The 17,879-nt window shown below is 42.0% G+C and overlaps 1 protein-coding gene across 3 annotated transcripts in view; it reads right to left on the minus strand.

Annotated features, from left to right (window-relative positions):
• Positions 1 to 3,804: 3,804 nt before the first annotated feature.
• The window catches only part of ATP10B (ATPase phospholipid transporting 10B (putative)), a 282,086-nt gene continuing 268,011 nt past the window's right edge, over positions 3,805 to 17,879 (minus strand). For all 3 annotated transcript variants that reach the window (XM_008960112.4, XM_034960914.3, XM_055112844.1), the window contains 2 exons: positions 10,172 to 10,359; positions 3,805 to 6,570 (listed from right to left, as the gene is read on the minus strand). In XM_008960112.4, coding sequence (XP_008958360.3) covers positions 6,123 to 6,570; positions 10,172 to 10,359 — 636 coding nt within the window. In that variant the 3' untranslated portion in view covers positions 3,805 to 6,122. The remainder of the gene's footprint in view (positions 6,571 to 10,171; positions 10,360 to 17,879) is intronic.

The following is a 17,879-nucleotide window of genomic DNA, read 5'->3' on the forward strand; positions in this document are numbered from 1 at the left end:
CATGTCTGATGAGATTGTTGAAGAGCCCTTGTTGAGGGGTGTCAGACCTCAATTCTAGTCCCAGCTTTGCCTCCAAATTGCTGGGTGACCCCAGTCACATCTGCCTATCTCTTACTTGAGTTTCATTACCTGCATGAAATAGTGACATTTTACATGCAGGAATATCTTTCCCCTCGTCTTGTGGGCACATAGGTTAGCTGGGATAGGAAGAGCTCTTGACGTTGGAGAAAAACATTTTCCCCAAAGTCAAGCACCTGCTCAGTCAGCCTCCCTTTGCTGTTCTGGGGTCTTCAGACCAGAAGAGAAGCACACATTTGCTTTCCCCAGGCTCTGAGGATCCTACTGTATCCCAGGTGGTCTTGGTCCCTGCAGCACCTGGGCTTGCTTTTCCATAGGCCTGACCTGTGAGGAGTTGGCCCCTCTCACAGACCTACTAAGAGTCAGGGGAGACACCGTGGCAGTCTGCATATCCTCAGAGGAGGGGCTTCCAGGAAGGGCAGTGCTTGGACAGGGACACTAGAGACTTGTCTTGGTGTTTTAATTACCTAGTAAGCAATTATGTTTTGTTGGGGGTGTGTGAGCGCAGGTGTTGATGGAGGTTACAGGAGATGAAAGCTCCTCTTCCCCACTCCTTAGCATACCTTAGGGCCTGCATGAGGAAAAGAGGTGTTCTGGCTTGGGTTTGCCTCCTGACAGTTGGGGAGGGCAGATGCCCTGGACCCTCATCAGTTATTTGCAGCTTCCTAATAGCCACTAATCTGAAAAAGGCAACCCAGGACCTGAAAAAGGCATAGGGGTCCAACCCATTATCTCCCCTTTACCTCTGTCTGACAGCAGCCCTCACTTATGATTTTCTTCGGTAGCAACAATCACAGTATTCCTGGGCACTGCCATGTGCCAAGCACTGGGAACACAGCAGGGAATGAGTCCAGGGTCCCTCCCTCATGGGATTTTCCACTGGTGTGTGTGTGTGTGTGTGTGTGTGTGTGCATGTGTGCGCGCGCGTGTGTGAGAGGGGAGGGGAGGGAGGCAGAGAGAGAGATAGCTGCAAAATAGTAAATCACAAGGACTTGAATATACTAGAGGTCATTCCCACCCTGTAATCAGCCTCCCCAGATAGCTTGAAGAATCACAGCATGTTGGAACCAGTCTGGTTCCCACCTCGAGAGTTTGAGGAAACAGGTTGAAACCTGGTGAAAGGATTTGTCCAGAGGCCTCATGAAAACTGCTGGCAGACCCAAACTTGAAACCTGGCCTCTGACTTCTGGCTTCATCACCCCACACTCTCTTCACACAACCTGCCAACCTCAGTCCTGTTTCCCCTGCCCCTGATATGGGAAGAACCCCCAGTGAGGCACCTCCTCCACCGATGCTAGGTGGCACCAGAACACCTTCCAACAAAAAGACTCCTGGACTTGGCTCCTGTCTGAAAATGCCCACAATCTCATTGTGGGTGTCCTGAAGTTTTGGCTGGGCAGCGCTCCTCTGGTAGTGCCCTCAAAAGGCCTGCCTGCTCAGGGCATTGCCCCCAGTTTATAGGCCCCACCTCCTTTATCAGTGGAGTCCTGCCTGGGTCCCAGGTTCCCTTGGGGCTTCTCTTTTTGGGGTACCTGGGAGGATTCACTCCTTTGTGACTGCCTTCTCCTGGGGGCTCTCCATGCCCATGGGAAGGTCTGGCTGGGTGCCCAACTCAGGGCAAGATATGTTAGGGCAATACAGGCATGAATTCTGGTTCTTCCTAGGTGCTAGTATCTTCCTTACTTACTGAAGCTTTTGTCTTGGCAGCAACCCGGCTGGACACGTTGTGTTGTGGTCCTTTCCTAGGTCACGCTGTAGGTCTATGACAATTAGATGAAATTCAGGCTTGCTAATTTTCAAGCCTGCACTGCACCACCTTGCCTCTCAAGAGAATGATGATATGACATGACAAGACCCTGTGTTACCTGGTCACCACCTGCCCTCCAGCCTCATCTTGCAGTTGTGTAGCCCTGTGATCAAAAGTACAGCCTCAGCCAGGTGCGGTGGCTCATGCCTATAATCCCAGCACTTTGGGAGGCCAAGGCAGGTGGATCATCTGAGGTCAGGAATTTGAGATCAGCCTGGTCAATGTGGCGAAACCTCGTCTCTACTAAAAAAAAAATTAGCTGGGTGTAGTGGCAGGCACCTGTAATCCCAGCTACTTGGGAGGCTGAGGCAAGGGAATTGCTTGAATCCAGGAGGCAGAGGTTTCAGTGAGCTGAGATCATGCCACTGTACTCTAGCCTGGGTGAAAGAGTGAAACTCCAACTCAATAACAAAAGAGTACAGCCTCTGGTTTCAGACTCCACAGATTAGAATGCCACCTCGCTGCTTGTTAATTATATGACTGTGATATGTTTATAACACATCAGCTTCAGCTTCTCTGTGAGAATGTGGATGTGGTAGATTTCAAATGGCCTCAAGTTTATTTACAGCTCTTCTCATTAAAAGTGGAATGTATTTTCCTTTCCCAAGGCTGGCCTTGGGACTCGCTTCCATAGAATGTGGTGGGCAGTGATGATGTGTGAGTTTGAGCTTAGATCTCAAAGGCTTTGCAGCTTCTGTTCTCACTCCCAGAGTGTTGCTGCTATGTGACAAGGCCAGGCCAGCCACCTTGAGGATGAGACGTTACACGGAGAGAGATCCCAGTCATACCAGCCAAAGGCCCCAGACAGAAGCAAGTTCAGCTGATTCTGTGTGGAGCAGAGGTGAGATGTCCTGGTGGAGTCTAGCCCAAGTTGCCTACACACAGCATCATGGGCACAGAAATGATTGTTGCATTAATTTACCAAGTTTTGGGGTGGTTATGCAGCAGAAGCTAACTGAAATAGGGGAGGGTAACTACCCTTACCTTATAAAGCTGCTGTGAGGTTTCCATGATGATGTGTGCTTAAACCATTACCTAGCACACAGCAAGCAAATACAGTTGTTACTACTAACGTGATCCTGTGGCACCTCCTCTGTCTTATTGGCTTCTAGCCACACCAACCTCCTTCCTTTTCCTTAAATATGACAAACTCTTCTTCTTTGGGGCTTTTGTACTTAATTCTCTGAAAGGGCCCTTCTTTGCTGTCTTGTTCTCATGATTAAGGTCTCAGCTGAAATGTCTCCTTCTTGGAGAAGCCTCTGATTATCCTGGGAACCTTCCTCTCTTTTCATCTCCATTCTCGCTTCCTCTCATAATGTGTAATATTACATTGATTGACTTCCTTAGTATTATCTGTCTCCCTTTCTAGATTGGGAATTTTTTTAAGGGCAGGAACTGGGCCTATTTTTATTCCCTATTTTATCCTTGCTGCCTATCACAGTGCTATGTCTAACAGGCAGTTAGTTGATACTGATTGAATAAAAAAATCAGTCTCGATTTGAGGTTGGTGCTGGAACAAATCAGTCTTGATTCGAGGTTGGTGCTGGGCTTCCAGAAGGAGAGGAGTAGCTAGGTTAGAGTTCCAGACTGCACGTGCTGCTTCTAATTCTTACAGCCCTTTTGTTTTGTGTCATACTTCCATGTTGGGTCAAATAGCCGAATATGTTCCTGATACGCTATACGTTCAGTAGGGGTTGGCAGCATTGGATGCTCAACAAATATGTGAGCTTCTCAAAGACAGATTGAACTCCTCACAGCACCTCGCAAATTGTCAGGCATCTAGCAGGGGCTTAACAGAAATTTATTGGATAGATAAATGAATGAATGAATAAATGAATGAATGCAAAAGAGGATGGGTGGATGAGAAAGTCCTCAGAACTAGTGATAATGATATAAAAGAAGAATAATGTGAACTTAGGTTGGCAGGCAACTATGGAAAACCATGTTTATTTTTAATAAAGGATGACATTTCCAATCAGTAAAATATCATAAAAGTATAAAAATGTACTAAGTACAATCATTAGCATTATGTTATAGGGGAATAGTGGTTATAACTTTTCCCTGTAAGATGGCACATTGGATGGTCACAGTTGGCTTGATTTACAGAGGGGCAAGAGTAGGTGACCAGTTGTACCAGTTGCTCCGGTTTCCTAGGATTTGGGACTCTGTAAAAATGAGAAAGTCCCAGGCAAACTGGGATGGTTGGTCCTACAAGAAAAAGAGCAGTATCAGAGTGTTGGCTATAGTTTGGAACTTAGGAACAGGATCAGACATTATTTTTTAACTTCTCCACCTATTTTCCCTTTAGCTGTGAAATAAAAATCCCTTTTGTTATTACTGAGGGTGTTACAGCTTTCAGAGGCTTTTTTACCACTGGGTTTCATGTAATTTTGACTTAATACTTATGTCAAGCCTGGGAAGAAAGGCAGTTCTAATCAACTTGCAGGTGTGGCATTCTGCTTCAAGCCACCTGCATCCTAGAGAGCAAGGATTCAAACTCAGATCTCCTGAGGCCACTGTTCTGTTCTTTCTGGCTTTTATTAGTAGCCAGAAATTGGGGGAAAAATTGGGGTGCCTGAGATCCAAGTTTTGACTCAATACCCTCACTGGAAACAATTCACATCATCATCACTTTGCCAGGTATGTGTACCTGCCCCTTCTTGGGCAATCCTCATGCAGGATTCCTCCAAATACCCACCAGCTGGCTAGTGCTGACATCATTATGTGGCAGAGGCAGTGAAACTGTATTAGCTCCAGGACGGTGCTGCAAATGGCCCTTCCAGTCCAGGTTTGCCAGGAAGATGGTCAGAGGGCCAGCTCCCTGTGTCATTTGCCAACTTGATTGAATGTTTTCTGGCATCTTTGCTGAGGAGGTTCTCAAGTGATAGGTCAACTTATGGCTGGTGCCATGACTCGTAGGCTCAAAGACTCACCACACTTATTTCATCTATTTCTGTACTTTTTGCCTGCTATATAGGTACTAGCTTAAGGTGGCTCAGTAACCCTTTCTGGCTTATTTTACAAGACTAGGGTTAGGCTATACTTGCCCACAGCAGACCTGGCTTCTTTGGACAGCCTATTAAAATTCTACTGTTCATTCCTTTAACACTGTTTTGAGCTCTTTTATATAGTTGACATTTATAAACTCTAGGGATAGGAAGTCTATATAATCCTTCTTTTCCCTGTGAAGTGACACTTGCTCTCACTCTAACTGATGCAGGCCAGTGTCTTCCAGAGGGTGGTATTCTGGAATAGGCTGAATGGGGTTTCATATTAGTTCTACCCTTGAAGATGTCATTGTTTAAGCTCAGGGTTGCCCTATCATATGGGCCTATTCTGGGTGCAGATGTGCTTATATCTCCTGATTTACAGGGTTTTTTTCTTTTGTTCTAAGCGCTGAATGAGGATGGGCAATTTTATTTAAAAATAAATACAATAAATAGCTTTAAAGAAAGAGTGCCACCTATGTCCTCTTGTCAGATTCCCCAGATGGTGGGACATATGGTCTGTCAGCCAAAACAGGGGTCTCTGGTGCACCCGTTCCCTTTAGCATGTCTATTCTTCATGCCTCTTACACTAGCTGTGACCCTAAAACACTCAGAACAGTCTGTGACACTGACTTCAAATCCACTTTTCTTTCTGGCTTTTAGTAGTAGCTTTTTAGATGTGGCTATTCTTTGGCTTACAGGCAAAAAGCAGAACCAACTCGCTGTGCCTGGAAGGGATGTTAACCCCGATTCAGCCATTACTGCAATACACTAGAGATGAAGCCCTTAAGTGCACAAGTCTCTTCTGAAACTTTAACTCTGGGCACTGAGGGGTAAATAAACCCAGAAACTTCCATATCCTGAGATATTGCCTGGGTTGATACACTTCTTGAATCTTGGAAACTTAACGGCCCAGTTGCACTGGGTTGTAGGCTACGCTTATCTAGAGGGTCAGAAGAATGGCTTTGGGCTAAACCGATTTGAGAACTCGATTAAACAAAAACAGCCTCCTTCTCCAAACTGTTTGCAAGATGTGCTGCCTGAGAGCAGCAGAAAACTAGAGGTGGACTGGGTTTCCCGTCTTTGTGTCAGACCCCTTGGGGCCAGCACTTCCTCCATGGAAGTCAAGGTTGTTGAAGAAAAGAATAAGACTGGCACATTGTTTCCTCTATGAAGAGGAAGGGGTCAAGGGTTACGTGGACCAGTGACTGGGTGGCCTCTGTTGAGTTTGTACAGATTTCTGCAGCTCCTCATATGGTCAGTGAACTCTGGGATCGGCGATGGCTGCCCCTCTTTGAGCACCGGCACATATCAGTCTGTCCTCTTGAGTAGGCCATTATCCTGTTAGGTCCCAGCAGGTGCTCCCCGGATGAGAGTTGAGCTGAGGAGTCCCCTGAGCATGAGTCATCCCTCATGCACTCTGTGCCACATCTCTGTTCGTGGAGCACTGACTCTTCCACATGCTTCCTCTTGGGAGGGTTAGAGCTCTTTGGGGTGCTGGCACTGAAGTCCTGTCCTGTGATAGATGACACTGGGTGGTGGGTGGGTCGAGCCACTTCGGGGACACGGGCAGGCCTCTGTCTGCTTCTCCAACTCTGGATTTCCAGGTTTCTTTTGTCTGGGGGGAGTTTGTCAATTTTCTGAGCTTTTGAGATTAGAGACTTCCCACAGGTTCCTTGCAGAGACAGGAAAAAGTATCTGGTGGGAAATAACAGAATAAAGATATTTCTGATTTCCACTGACTTCATAAACTTCAGCATTAAAAGGTAGTCTTTAGAATCCAACTCCCTGCCTGGAGCAAGATCCTCTTTACTGCTATTAAATCCATGTCTGGGCACCTCTAGTCTTGGGTAGCTCAACAACAAAAATAACAACAAAACATAACAGCTAACATTTATTATACACCAGGACTATTCTAAGTGCTTTATGTATTATTAACTCATTTTCTTTTCCCAACAATCCCATGCGGTTATTACTTTTGTTTGCCTCTGAGTACAGATGAGGAAACTGAGGGACTGAGAGATTTAATGATTTGTCCACAGCCACACAGTGGTTGAGCTATGGTCAGAACCACACACTCTGAATCCAAAGACTTGTCTCTTATTTGCAATGCACAAAGCAGTCCATTCTATTTCTGGGCTACTCCAATTTAGGCAAATTTAATTGCTCTGTCATGTTAAGCCTTTGTGAAACTTGATGATTTTAAAGTACTTTTAGAATCCACATTCTTTTCTTGAATCTGTGGGCCTTGCTGTACTTGACAGTGTCATCATATTACTATGATTTGCCAGATAAAGAAATAGGGGCCCCAAGAGGTGAGGTGAGATTCCCAAGGTCTCCAGAGACGTTAACAGATCTCCCTGTTGACTGACTCAAGGATTTTATCCCCCTGCCAAGCTGCATGCAGTCTGTAGTAGACTCTGGAATTGGAAGTCTTTATCTGTGTCTAGAATCTTCTCTCTGTTCAAAGTGTAGGCAAGGAAAGGGGTGAGAATGTGAATATAACTATGCGGTGTATGGAGAAAATATACACAAGCCGTGGCAGTGGGCAACTCACATCCACTTTCCAGATGTCTGTTGCCTTATCTAAAAAGTAAAAAAGTAATCTATCTGACCTGGAGGACATCTAAGGTCATTCCCAAAGATAGTCTTTAAATATTTTTTATGTTTGAAGTCTTATAAGTAGGAAGGCTTCTATTCTTCCACTATGTCTAAAAGCTGCAAGGTGACCCCTGTACCCCTGGCCAACCCCTGCCAGTGGGCAAGAGATTTCTGAAAATTACAGTAGATCTCATGGAACCAGATAAACTTTTTTTTGTTCTCTCACATCTCACCCAGTGAGGTAGTAGGGGCCATGTATGTGTCCCAGGAAATATTTGACTTTTTGCTTCAAAACTGGAATTTCCTTAGTATAAACCTTTTCCTCAAGCCACTGCCTTCCTCCTCTATTCATTTATTCAACAAATGCTTTTCAAGTTCCCACAATGGGCCAGGCCCCCAAGGGATTAAGCCATGAATAGAAAAGACAAGGTCCTTGCTGTCATGTAACATGTGAATGTAGTTATAAATGGAGAAGGCAATGAGAGTGTCAAACATCAAACACTTGATCACTGAAATTAAATATTTCTTCCTCAAGGAAGGAAGTGCTGACAGTTCTACCGGCTATGTATTTCTCAAATCCACGCCCTTAAATGTTTCTTCCTTGAGGAAATGCCCCCTCCATTTATAACTATAGTCACATGTTAAATGACAGCAAAAACCTTGTCTCTTGTGTTCATGGCTTAATCCTTTGGGGGCCTGGCCCATTGTGGGGATATGAAAAGTATTTGTTGAATAAATGAATGGAGGAGGAAGGTGGTGGCTTGGGGGAAAGGTTTACACACAGTAACCTTTTAAAGCTGAAAACTGCAGGATGCATAGGAGGTAGCCATGCCAAGGGGATGAGAATCAAAACCTAGGCGCGATGGCTGAAGCTTGGGGAGTGATGATAAGAGTAGGGGAATATGTCCTAGGAGGAGTTGGCACAAGCAGAGCAGGGAGGAATTGGGGGCCAGGTTTATGGTTTTTGTGCTTTATTGCAGAGGTCTTGGGAAGCCCTTGGAGGGTTATAAATAAGTGACATCACACTTTGAGCCAATGATAACGGACTAGAGTAAGATCCAATAGGAGACGACCGAAATAATTTGGGGTGAAAGGGTAATAGTCTATTGGTAGTAGTGGCTGTAGAAATGGAAATAGTAGATGGGTTTGAGAAATATGTAGTGGATAGAACTGTCAGTACTTGGTGAAAGGCTAGATATGGGCATGAGTTAGCAGGTGATGTCAAGATTAATTCCCTGGGGCCTGCCTTTGTCCTAAGTGGGTAGCATTTGCTGAAAGAAACTCTAGAGATACCCAGATTTCTGGGGTGGTGCCGGTGATAGATGGTGGAATCACGAATTCAATTAGAAATGTCTCCCAGTTTCCTCAGACTTAATATGCCCAGTAGAGGTGATGAATAGGTAGCTAGAAAGATGTGTCTGGAATTCATAAGAGAGGTCTGGGGGGAATTTATGGTGAAGAGTCGTCTGCTAAAAATTTTTAAATCCATGATAGTGATTGCTTTTTATGGAGAGAACTTAAAGTTAGAAGAGAACCTAGGGGCAAGAGAACCTAGGGACAAGAGAAACTAGGTTAAGCAAACCACCAAACTTATTAAAGGAAGTAAGGCCTGTTGATGGGTCTCTAATTTTGGGATAAAAAAAGTTTTGTATAATTGTCTATTTGCTATCGCTTAAAATGATAAAATGGCTTGATTGCGATGTTCAGCGTGGTGAGATGGAGAGAGGCTAAGTCTTTCCTATGGGAACATCATCATCAAGTTCACTGCTCTGACTAGAGAGAGTGGGCTGCAGAATAGAACACTGGCCTTTGAGTTGGGAGAACCTAGCTCCGACTATGATCTGTGGTAGGCCTGTGAACACATTCTGGTCCCTCTTGGTACTTCAGCTGTCCCATGAGTGGGGTACTAGAACCATAGCTCTGCCCAACACTTAGCTCATGGCAAAAACAAAATGAGAGGCTAGATGGGAGAGCCTATGTCAAGAGTGAGCTCCAGGGCAAGGCAAGGCAAGGCATTTATAGTTGCTGTTGCTATTTTTCTGGAAAAGGCACATTTACTGCAGAGGGTTTAACCTGGAAATATCTGACATAGTCCCTGGGCATGGATTATTTGTCTAATGCAGGTCTTGTATGGAAGGTGTGTGTTTAAACAAATTTGAATAGTATTTAAACACTGGCAATTTCATGCACAATTTGAATTTCTGGGAAAATGCTGAAGCTCTGGAATGTTTGACTTGATCTTTCCTTGTGGCCATGATAGAAGCTGAGAAGCTCTTTCTTCCAATATCTGTACTCCATCTGGCTTGCTGAACTTGCTGGCCTGTCCCTGTAGGCATTTGAGTATAAGATTCCTGGACTAATACAATAAAGGACCATAGAGCTTCTCAAAATAATTCCTTACTACACAAAAAATTTGTAAGGCAGGAGGGTAGGAATTGATACTCCCATTTTATAGATGTCACAACTGAGGTCACACTGATTTGGTGACTTTGCTACTTTGTGGCTAACCTGGGACCACAGTCCATGTTATTTGCCTCCTTTGTCATTCATTGTTCTTTCTGTCCCATCTATCTGTTTCTGAAACAGTAGCCTCAAGGATGCCAGCAGAAGTCAAACTCCTGACTCTTGGGTTATAAAAATGGCTTATTAAAGGGAGATTGGTAATTTTAGGAAAGAAACACAGCCCTAGTGCTCAAACCTTGGGAGAAGAGCAACAACTGGTGTGAGAAAGCAGACGAGGTAGAAAGTGGGGTTTGAGAGCTGGCCTTCCATCACCCAATAGGGATTGGTGGGGCTGTTGCAGATGACGCAGGTGGCATTGTACAGGAGGGATACCAGAAAGTACATCAGGAAGCTGCCGAGGAGCACGACTCCATGGAAAATGGTCTGTGGAGGGAAATAAGCAAACACTGTTGAAGGTATAGCTGAGATTAGGAGGCAGGGTGATCAAACTACTTGATTAACTTTGTTTCAAACTATTTTTGAAATGCAAAACACACAAAATTCAAAAAAGTGTGCAGCTTAATCAATCATTATAAAGCAAACACCAGATTGCTGCCATGTAGAATTGAACACACATACCCCAGAAGACCCTATTCTGTCTCACCCCTGCTTTTGGTGACAATTTCTATGCTATCCTTTGTAGGTTTACCACCTATCTAGGTTTTCCTACAAAGCCTGTTTTTAAATGGATAAATAGAATCATGTTTCGTATGACTTTTTGTTTTTTTTCCCTCAATATTATGTTTGTGTGATGAGCCCATTTTTTCCACATGGCAGTAGTTTATTCATTTTCAAAGCAGCGCAGTATTCTGTTTTTTGATCGTATTTTGTCCTGCCTGTTTTGTGCTTTTCTTTTCCCATCCTTGTTTTCTTTTATTTTTATTTAATTTTAAAAATTGATACTAGATGTATATATTTTCAGGGTACATGTGATAATTTGGTATATTCATATATAATTAGGGTAATCATGACATCCATGACTTTAAATATTTTCTTTATTCTAGGAATATTCAAATGATTCTCTTCTAGCTATTTTGAAATACACAATCGGCTAATGTTAACTATAGTCATTCTATTGTTCTTTTAAACATATTGACTATTTTGTATAATTTTGGGACTATTCTTTTAGTGATTACTCTCAGTCTAAACAAGCAAATGTACTGCAGTCTAAACAAGCAAACTTACTGCAGTCTAAACAAGCAAACTTACTGCAGTCTAAAGCTTACAACTAGTTTTCCATCCTCCTGAATTACACACGAGATTTAGAGCACTTTAACTCTCTTTACATCCCTCCTGGCTAATATGTTTTGCTGCTGTTTTAATTCTGTCATCTTTTAAAATCACTCAACTCACTGGCATTATTGTTTGTATGGTCAGTATTCACTAAGATCTACTCACATGCTTATCACTTCTCATGCCTCCATTCCTTGGACCCTCCACCTGAGGTATCTTTTTAAGTACATCCTGTAAAATGTCCTTTTTGGGAGTCTGATAGTGATATGCTCTCTGATGCTTTATTTCGTTGTTCTTGAAATTTGTCTTTTGATGAATATGGAATTCTTGTTAGGCAGCTATTTTCTTTCAATGTGTTTAATATGGCATTCTACTGTCTTCTGGCTTCCATTATTGCTATTAAGAAGTTATTAATCTCCACTTGTTCTTCCTTAGAAGGAAATCTTTCTCTCTTAAAGTCTGCTTGCTTTTATAACTTTTTTTTTGTCTTTTTTGATCTGTAGTTTCCTATGACAGAATAAGTATGAATTTCTTTTTATTTATCTTGCTTGGGTTTTGCTGAGCTGGAATCTTTCATCACTTCTGCAAAATTCTCATCACAGTCTTTTCAAAGATTGCCTATATTTCATTCCCTCTCTCATTTCTTTCTGAGACTCTGATTAAATGTTTGTCAGACCACTTAAAATATCATTCTATTTTCTTAATATTGCTTCTATAATTTTCATTACTTTTCCTGTTTTATAGTCTGAATACTTCTTTTGACCAATTCAATAATTCTTCCCTTAGCTATATCTCATTTTCTATTAAGCCAACCATTGAAACTTATTGTAGTCTTTATTTCTAAATTTTCTATTGATTTTTCAAATCTGCTAGGTTGCTTTATATAGTTTACCAATCCCTGCAGATATTTTAAAGCTTATTCTTTGTTTCTTTAGACATAGTAAACATAGATTTTCCTTTTATTTATATTTGATAATTCCAGTTTCTAAAATATTTGTTTCTGATATTTGGTTTTTCACTCATGGACTCATTCTTTTATGAGGTTCATTATTTTTGAATGTGCTTATTGTGCTCAAAGTTAGACACAACTTGAGGCTTAGAATAAAGGTAACTTTCTCTAGAAAAGAATTGTGTACCTCTGCATATGCGTGTGTGTGTGTGTATTTTGCAATCGTTGGGCACTGCTAATCTTGAGGCACTTTAAGCTGAATTCATAGGTGAAAGTTTGGCTCACCCAGGTGACATGAACCTGGGCTACATATGTACCCGAGGCCAGTCTGTGGTCACAATTTCCCAGGGCAAATTGGTGCTGATTTCTTTCTGCTCTCTTCAGCACAGAGGAAAAAAATCTTTGCAGTCCCAGCTGGGGAGGGGGTATAATTGGGTGTACTTCTGAGTATATCCTTACCTTGAAGTCATAGCCTTTGGGATCCTATTTTAATGTTGTCTCTTAGACTCCCAACTTAGGAGCCTAGGTATTGATTTCTGAAACTTTTGCTCAATCAAGTCCGCCAAAACAAAAGTTCATTTTTGGGAGAGTTGCCAATACCCTTAAGAAAGGCATTGGCTCAATTTGTTTCTCTAGCATCTCCCTTTCCCTGAGGTTTGGTCATTGCTTTCTTGTCAGCTTGCTCATGCTTTTAAAGAGTTTTTTTTCCCTTTTTAAAAGTTATCCAGTATTTTTTGTTGTTCTCAGTGAGGGATGTGATCTAAATAACCTAGCGCCGTTTCCTGAAGAAGAAAGCAATTAGCTAACTTTTTCAATTGCTTTAATGGGGACTGAAACTGTCAAAGCTCTTAAAATTCTTGTTATATTTCTACCAAGGGAAGAAATAGATTCTCTTCCTGCTTCAAGTACTTTCAAAAGGGAAGCATTATTTTTCATAATTATTTTAGTAGCTGACTCCTTTCCCCAAATCACCAGAAATCACCAGTAACTATTGAGGGTACCTAGTCTGAAGATAGATTAGGTGGGTTAATAGTGCTAAAAGAGTACTTTTTCTCTTTTAAAGCAGATGCTTCAGTGCTTTGAGAAAGAGGACTTAGTGTTCAATCAGAATACAGAATCTTTAGTCTCACCACTCATTTAATATAATGTTGAGTTCTGATTAAAAATCTTTCAGGACATTAAATCTTTTGAATGGTTTTAAAAAATGTAATGATTAAGAGAGTCATAGAGAGGAGAATTCCTTTTGGAAAATATCTTGGACTAGTTTTTAAAAGTGTAATTAAATTGCTGTGAAATATTTCATGCTTATAGACAATAAACCTCATACACCCAACATTCAGCTTCATCGGTTTTAACCTTATATTTACTTCAGATTTTATGGAAAGATTAAGTCTTACAGATACAATTAAAGCAAGTGTATATCTCTTGCAAATGACCTCTTTAATCTTGAACACAAATTCAGTGTGTATCAGTCTGACACGTTTCATACACATGTACATGTTTACCCATGTTTATGGATGCTTTTTTTGCTTTATCATATATGCATCCTTCTAGTATGGGCTGAATGTTTATGTCCTCCTACTCCCAAGTTAGTAATGTTTAAACCCTAATCTCCAATGTGATAGCATTTTGATGTGGGGCCTTTTGAAGGTGATTAGGGGGAGCCCCCATGAATGGGATTAGTGCCCTTATAAGAAAAGACATGAGAGATTTGATCCTTCTCTCTTTCATTCAGCCATGTGAGTGATAATATAGCTGGAAGGCAGCTGTCCAGGAAGGAAGAGGGCCTGAACCAGATGCTGAATCAGCTGCTGCACTCATCTTGGGCTTCTAGCCTCCAGAACCATGAGAAATAAATCTGTTATTTAAGCCACCCAGTCTATGGTATTTGTTATGACAGCCTGAGAAGACATAGACAATTCTGCAGCTTTTTTCACTTGATTTTATACTTTAAAGAAGAGGGGTCCCCAGCTCCTGGGCCATGGACTAGTACCAGTCCATAGCCCATTAGGAACTGGGCTGCACAGCAGGAGATGAGTGGCTGGTGAGTGAGCATTACTGTCTGAGCTCCAACTCCTGTCAGATTAGTGGTGACATTAGATTCTCACAGGAGCACGAGAACTCTATTGTGAACTGTGGATGTGAGGGATCTAGGTTGCATGCTCCTTATGAGACTCAAATGCCTGATGATCTGAGGTGGAACAGTTTCATTCCAAACCACCTCCACCCCTCAATTCTATGGAAAAATTGTCTTCTGTGAAACTGGTCCCTGGTGCCAAAAAGGTTGGGGACCACTGCTTTAAAATTTTATCTATGTTGAAAGACATAGCTCTAGTGGGTTCATTTTAACTATTACATGGTATGAACATGCCGCAACTTATTTTTCTCATCAATGAATATTTAGGCCCCCCTTTTGGCTATTAAGAACGATGTAACATTCCTGTACATGTCTCCATATATATGTGTGCAAGAGTGTTTCTGAGGTATGTACTTAGAATTGTGCCAAAAAATATGAGTACTTTAAATTCCTCTAGCTGTTTTCAAATAACTCTTTAGAGTTTATGATCTACTAACAGGATAGGGAAGTTCCTTGGTTATGCTTTAACATCTTTAACACACTCCCAAAATGACTTGTCACTATTTTATTTAGAATTTTCTACATCTGGCTGGGTGCGGTGGCTCACGCCTGTAACCCCAGCACTTTGGGAGGCCATGGTGGGTGGATCACTTGAGGTCAGGAGTTCAAGACAAGCCTGGGAAACATGATGAAACATTGTCTCTACTACAAATACAAAATATTAGCTGGGCTTGGTGGTGTGTGCCTATAATCCCAGCTCCTTGGGAGGGTGAGGCAGGAGAATCACTTGAACCCAGAGGCGGAGGTTGCAGTGAGCCCAGATTGCGCCACTGCACTGAAGCCTGGGTGACAAGAGTGAGATTCCATCTCAAAAAAAATTTTTTTTTCTACATCTAATGTTAGTGAGATTGGTCTGTAATTTTCTTTCCTTGAACTGCCCATGCCCATTTTGATATCAGTTATTATAGCCATGAAAAACAAATTGCTTATTGCTATGGTTTAAACGTATGTGCCCCCTCTAAACTCATATGTTGGAACCTAATACCCACTGTGATAGTATTAAGAGGAGGGGCCTTTTGGAAATGATTAAGTCATGAAAGATCTTCCTTCATGAATGAATTAGATGCCCTTATAAAAGAGGATGATGGAAGCATCCTAGTGCTTTTTTTTGCCCTTCCACCATGTGAGGACACAGTGTTTGTTTCATCTCTTTTTGCCTTGTGAGGACACAGCATTCATCTTTTTTTTTTTTTTTTTTTTTTTTTTTTTTTTTTTTTGTGCCCTTCCAAAAGATGCAGCAAGAGGACACCATTTGAAGCAGGGAGCAGTGCTCACCAGACTCTGAACCTGCTGGTGCTTTGGTCTTAGACTTATCAGCCCCTAGAGCTATGAGAAATATATTTCTATTCTTTGTAAATTACCCAGTCTCAGGTGTTCTGTTGCAATAGCATAAACTGACTAAGACACTTATCTTTTTCTATTTTTTTATTCCATGAAAAAATTGATATAATAGAGATTACCTGTTCTTTACAAGTTTGATCAAACTTTAAATCCTTTGGGTCTAATGTTTTTGGGGATAGGATTTGGCTTATTCAGGCTTGCTGAGTGATCTTGACTGGATTTTGGTAAATTTTACCAAACTTAACATTGCTAAAATTAATTTAACATAGCTAAAATTTTTTTACATTCATATTTTGTTAATTGATCCAATAATGTCCTAATGGTGTGTTTTTTTTCCCCTTCAGCACAGAATCCAGTTTAGGGTCAAATATTACATTTAGTTTTCATGTCTCCTTAGTCTCCTTTAATCTGGACTATTTCATAGCCTTTGGTTTTTTATGGCAGTGACATTTTTGAAAAATACTGGAATACTCTCACCCTACCTACCACCTTTTTGTTTAAAGAAAGAATAATGCTCATTTTGTATTTGTCTGATGTTTCCTTATGAGCATATTCAGATTATACATTCTCTACCTGGCCATGTGATCCTGGCAATTTAGAGACCCTCTTTGAGCCTCAATTTCCCTATCTGTAATTAAAAAAAGCATTGGATTAAATGGTGATTAAAATCCCTTCCTAGGATTCTATCCAGGATTCATTTTTCATATAACGACAACCCACTAAATTCTTTTTTTTCTTCTAAAAAGAAAACAATGGATTAAACAAATAAAAAAAAAACCCTAAATAGCCACAGTCAATTTGAGATTCATTTATTTAACAGATAGTTATTGTTCACACATTGGCCAGGCTCTTTTGACTAGATGGTACAAAAAACCAACTATGACTGAATTGAGCTATAATAAGCCTAGAGGTAGGATTAGCTTCAGGCAAAGCTGGATGCAGGCACTCAGCAATGTCCCATGGAATCTGCACCTCTCCCTTTCTTCATCCTGCTTTCCTCTCTGTTGGTCTCATTCTCCAGTAGTCCTTTCTACATTACGGCAAGAAATTGCCAGTTGCTCCAGGCTTCCAAACAACTGGCTCAGCAACCACAGCGGAAAGACTGCTCCTGCTTTCCACCAAAAATCCTAAGGCAGGATCTCATTGGCCAGGACTGGGTCATATGTACATGCCTGAACCAATCACTGTGAATGGGGTCGGGTAGAATTGTTTGGATGGGGTTCTGGGTCATGTCTCCATCTCCAAAACCAGGAGACAGTGTCTGCTCTGGATTGTGTATCAGTTAGGGGAGAAGAGTTACCGTGAGTGTCTAGGATAAGAGATTTACTACAGGGACTAGACCTCCCATAATTGTGAGAGGAGTGAGAAAGTGAAGCCCAGAAGAGGACTTAAAGGATAAAAGTCGCCAAATTGAGAAACCAAGCACATCCAACTGCAGATGTGACTGCAAAAAAGTGATGGAGGGGTCTATGGGAAGCAGTTGTCTTTGAGTCTACAGCCAAGAATCTGGCCATGAGCCTAAGCTCACATTTGGTAATCAGGGCCAGAAGTTAGGAAAGGGAGCTGGAAGCAGCATAGTGCAGAGCAGTTATGAAAACAATCACAATCCAGTTCAGTAAGTGTTTAATAAGAGAAATCACAAGGCACAATGGGAGCCCCAAGGGGTTACAGAATCCAGCCTAGACACCAAGGCAGGCCTCTTGGAGGAGACAACATTTGAGATGAGGCCTGAAGGATGAGGAGAGAGCCAGAGGAAATGGGAGAGAAATTAGCAAATGCAGAGGCCTAGAAGCAAGAATAGGGTATTTGAGAACTAAAAGTAGCTTGGTCTGGCTGGGGTCTAAGTATGAAGTAGGAAGCATCACTGGTGATGCCAGGGGGCCAGCAGGACCCAGATATTACAGGTTTGTAAGTGAGGAGTTTGGACTGTGTCCTAAGAGCAATGGGGAACCATGGTAGGATGTGAAACAAAGGAGAGGTAAGTATCATAGGTAGATGTTGGCACATTGGAGATAGGAGGATCTTCTGAACACATTTCCCTCCCAGGAAAAGTCCAAACACCTCAGCTGGAATGCTGATCCCTGTACCTTCAAGGGTTTGCTAGCTTTAGCTTCCTTCTCTGAAGGTAATCTGAGGAATACGGCATTGGGAATGTGATGGCATTCGTTACATTTTCAACTGCAAGTGACAGTGTGCCTGACAGCGGCTTAAGCAAAGAAGAAATATCATCCTTTATAGCAAAGC

The sequence above is a fragment of the Pan paniscus genome, chromosome 4, assembly GCF_029289425.2.
Source record: "Pan paniscus chromosome 4, NHGRI_mPanPan1-v2.0_pri, whole genome shotgun sequence".
Taxonomy (NCBI): Eukaryota; Metazoa; Chordata; class Mammalia; order Primates; family Hominidae; genus Pan; species Pan paniscus.